This window comes from Limulus polyphemus, unplaced genomic scaffold (assembly GCF_000517525.1).
Source record: "Limulus polyphemus unplaced genomic scaffold, Limulus_polyphemus-2.1.2 Scaffold207, whole genome shotgun sequence".
NCBI classification, from domain to species: domain Eukaryota; kingdom Metazoa; phylum Arthropoda; class Merostomata; order Xiphosura; family Limulidae; genus Limulus; species Limulus polyphemus.
Genome location: NW_013665817.1, coordinates 43,020 through 47,784, shown reverse-complemented (window position 1 = coordinate 47,784; position 4,765 = coordinate 43,020). Strand labels below are relative to the sequence as shown.

General features: G+C 33.8%; 1 protein-coding gene across 1 annotated transcript; it reads left to right on the top strand.

Moving 5' to 3' along the window:
• Window positions 1-663: 663 nt before the first annotated feature.
• On the top strand, window positions 664-2,114 carry LOC106478387 (neurogenic differentiation factor 1-like). Its single transcript, XM_013938929.2, has one exon. The coding sequence runs from the start codon at window positions 675-677 to the stop codon at window positions 1,602-1,604; it is 930 nt and encodes a 309-aa protein (XP_013794383.2). The 5' UTR covers window positions 664-674; the 3' UTR covers window positions 1,605-2,114.
• Window positions 2,115-4,765: the final 2,651 nt, after the last annotated feature.

The window sequence follows — 4,765 nt, the reverse complement described above, 5'->3', positions numbered from 1 at the left end:
ACAACAACAACCCTGACCTCCATGTGCTGCTCTCTTTATCCACCTTTGCGATTTTTTTAGGCTTAAGTTAAATCTATTGGTTCTGTGTACACAAATAGTTGGACACTACAGATATATGACTATAGAATACACACATACACATTAGAGCATAGTGTGATAAATCACGTGCACAAACTTTCAGAGAGCCCAAAATGTTAAGTGAAAACTCCTGAACCAAAGAGTTAAGTGGGGTCACCTTTCTGACAATTCAATACATCACACTAAACACGCGTTCGAAGTTGCTTTTATAGGTATATTTTACTCAGTTTATATGCAATAGAAGTAAGTCGTTCATCTGATAAATTACTGATTTACCTTTCGGAAAGGAGTTTGGGAAGTTAGTAATAATTGGCACTATTATTGATTGGGTAAAATTTATCTAGTGGTTAGGAAGTGAAACGTTTCAAGGTATGTCAGTAATGCTAAGAAAATATGTGCGTATCATAAATAAACCGGTTTAAATCTAAAGTAAGCCAGCCAGTGAATCTAATTCAAACGTTTATATAACACTTTGGCTTGCTATAAGAGTATGCACGTCTCTTACTCTCGTATACCTTATATAATGCACTCCTTTACACGGCAGAGTACATATACTTTTTCTTTCTTTTTTTTTTGTAGCATATCGAAGCCTTAACATGCTAAGCAGAGATTATCTGTCAAGTTCCGATTGGAATATATCAACTGATGGCAATATGGCGGATTCCACAACTGGGGATGTCAACTGTGGAACCTCAAGAAATTCTTCGCCAGTTAGTTGCGAAGAGATTCATTCCAAAAAGATAGCCAAAGGTACCCTTCCTACACGGTCTAGAATGTCAAAGAATGTCATTGCAAAAACGAAGACGTCAAAACTTCGAATAAGGCGCCACAAGGCGAATGCACGAGAAAGGAACCGCATGCATGGTTTAAATGGCGCGTTGGACACACTGAGAAAATGCTTACCAGTTCATTCCAAAACACAAAAATTATCTAAGATTGAAACTCTCCGAATGGCAAGAAATTACATCGTCATTTTGTCCGAGATCCTTCGAGCTGAGCGCGAAATGGACGTGGTGACGTTTGCCCAAACTTTATCCAAAGGTCTCTCTCAAGCGACTACTAATCTTATAGCTAATAATTTACAGCTAAATCCACGCACGTTAATGCCTGATATGTTTCCAAACATCAACCCAATTCTCCTTCTTCATGGTTCTTTAGCTGCATCGGCTCTTGGCGATAGCGCGGTTTCGAATAACTTTCCCTTATACCAATTGTACTCGACTCCACAAACATGTCCTATTGAAAACAAAATTCCCTTTCCATCAAGCAGTAATAGTCCCCAATCATACTCTTGTGCTGAATCTGTCTCTCCGCTTAACAACAAAGATATGACTTCCACATCCACTAAGGTTACGTACTTCCCGGATAGAGCTTTTCAAGATGAAAAGCAAGACATTCCTCATTCATGTTCAACGAATCGCAGTCACAGAGATATATTAATGCTTACATCAGGGCCAAAATTTGATGAACATTCCGAAATTGGATTTGAGGAAGAAATTAGCTTCTCTAAAAAATCATTTTTATGATTATGATTCACAGTGAACCTGTTGATCGTATTTATATTACGAGTCAAAAACCATAAAAATTGTAATTAAAAGCCCCAGAAAGTGATATTACATCTATAAAATAGTTACTAGCTGAAATGAAAATTCTTAGCATGCAAAAAAAAGATAATATAATTATTTATATCTAGTTCAGTTACTCAGTGTTTAGACTTAACGTTTTAACGATATTTTAGTTAAGTTGTTCTGTGCTTAGGCTTAGCTCTGTTCTCTTGTTAAATTTTAAGAAACATATTTAACAAACATGATCCGATGTCGTTAAACCTTTATGCCGTTTTTAACTTCATGCTTGAGATAATTTTGTATATTTTGTGGAATGACAATTTTTTTCATTTGTGAAAATTGGTACTTATAAATCTTCTTTACATTATTAACACACTGTGTTATTTGCAAACAAATGGGCCTGGCATCGCCAGATGGTTATGGCGCTCGACTCGCAATCTGAGGGTCGCGGGTTCGAATCCGCGTCACACCAAACATGCTCGCCCTTTCAGCCGTGGGGACGTTATAATGTGACGGTCAATCCCACTATTCGTTGGTAAAAAGAGTAGCCCAAGAGTTGGCGGTGGGTGGTGATGACTATCTGCCTTCCCTCTAGTCTTATACTGCTAAATTAGGAGCGGCTAGCGCAGATAGCCCTCGTGTGGCTTTGCGCGAAAATTCAAAACAAACAAGCAAACAAATGTGAAAACAATTCAGAAAATGGAAGACATGTTTAAACTTAATGCTGTGCTACACGATGCTATAAGTAATATTCTAACTTTCAGGATTTCTTTTACTATAATAGATATTTTTTGAACAAATTTAGCTTTAATTTTACATATATTTTACTTCGTTTTTTTTTGTTTTTTTTATATTTAGAAATCTACAGCCATTTGTATTAATGTGGTTAATCAGTTTGAACATATTTGATATCAAAAACATTCATAAAGTATCTTAAATTCAGACAAATTTGGTACTTAGTTATTGTACATTTTCTTTTTAATATGTATCTTAGTATTTATCTCTAGATAAATGTTTAAATATTCGTTAAGGTAAAACCACAGCACAGCTGAAACTCAACGTGAAAGATACACTAACGTACATACCCCTGTAAAACTACTTTCTCCTGTATATTTACCAGCATTTTCAAAAATCATCAAGGTGGGGCATGATCCTTATCTGATATAATGCAATGGATGTTCTAGGGATCTTACTCACTGTTAAAGTATGGTCTTATTTTTCGTATTACATCAAAGAAAGTTTGAGTCAGACGCACAAAAAGTCTTTTTTGTTTGTTAACAGTCTCTAGCATGGTGTTAACTCCATTGGCTATGCAGAGACCAAAAATGAGTACATATTACCGAAGTTTCGCGATAACATTATAAGCATTGTCTACATAAACTTGTTTCTAACCAGTTTATTATATTAAGTAAAAGTGGAAGTGTTTGTTTCTAGTTTAATTAAATTCATATTTTAATTTGTTATATATTTCAACTATAGAAAATATGAAAATTAAGTAAGTAAGGATAGATATGATTATTACCCATTAAAGCACTTTGATAAAAAAACAAGTTCACTTCACAACACTTTTCTGGAATTAATTTCAATAATTATTCCATTTCCATTACTTCCATACGAATTTATTTTATTTTATGAAATAAAGCGTAATTTTCTGTGTGTTTTTTTTTCTTAATACAGAATTCTAATCTCCTTGCTTGGACGTTATTAACTTTTTTTGGGAAATTAAAGCCAAATTAAAAAAGAAATAAAAACAATTACATATAAACTTTCCTTAGATTAGATGATTGAAGATTTGGTGTGTTAGAAAGAGTCAAGTTTACGCCAGTACACACACTAATGCTATTCAAGAGCCATATGGCGTTCATAATGGTATCATGGAAAAACAAGCTAACTAAACTGCTGCACAAACAGAGCCATGTTTACTGAAGCGACATCTAATCGTTCTTCCTCTACCTATGATAAGAACTACAAATAAAGAGGCTGTATAGGTCAAGATGTGAGTTTATACCTTGCGTGGCTTTTATAGGAATTGACAACAAACTTTTTTCATGATAAATGTTTTCATAACAAGTCGTTGCTACCTTAAAAGGAGTTAAATGTTAATAAATATTCACAAAAAAATAATTGTTTAAGTTATGTTAATCAATAGTTATTTAAAAATGAAATAAAAAACTTAACGGAACTTTGTGGAGTCGTTGATGTTCATCTTTCGATTTTTAGGTGATAGTCAAGCTAGTGGTGTATGAGGTGCCTCCTCGAGTGGGAAATATTGGCTCTTAATTAGTTAAAAATAAACCACCTTAATCTTGTAACCAACAAAAGAAAAAGCTCATGTTACAAAATTTTAAACGTTTGCTTTTAAGATTTGAATAAATTTTGACAACTTAAATATTGTACAGGGCTATAAACATGGGCCCAATGGTTCAGCTGTAAACTTAGAGCTTATAACGCTAAAAATCTGAGTTCGATTCCTACGATGGGTACAGTGCAGATAGTCCATCGTGCAGCTTCGCGCTAAGAAAGCAACACGAGTAAAAGAAATGTGGGGTAGGTGGAGCTAGTGTGGACTATTTGAAAGTAAGGGGTTAATTGGTTTCGCGGATGATACATTATAACGAAATCTATGATACTCACAAAATATACTATAGTCTTAAGCACAGTGTATCAAAGTACTAACTAATCGGATTACTAATATGACCGAAAAGAAACTGGTAAAAGTAACTTTATGTAAGAAAAACACAAAATAGTTACTCACATTTTTATACTTAGATTCCAAAAAGGTAAAAAAAAAACCTGTTTGTTCTTCCAAAGTAAACCTAATATTTGAATACCGAATATTTAAAAAATTCAAAAAGGCTGAACACAGGTTTTATGTTTAAAGATAAGAAATGTTTCGTCAACATATCTAAGTTATAGGAAAAGTGTATATTTTTTCATGTTTTAACCACATTATTACAGACAAATAAACTAGTTAAGCTAGAAGCAGTTCTTGAACCCACAGCTACACAGTCATTCCGATCATTCACTTTTCCATTTAAAACAAATGAGATTCAGTTGACCAGATCCATCAAAAACTTATTTATAACACACTGAATTACTTTCTTTAAGCAGATATTCGCTTG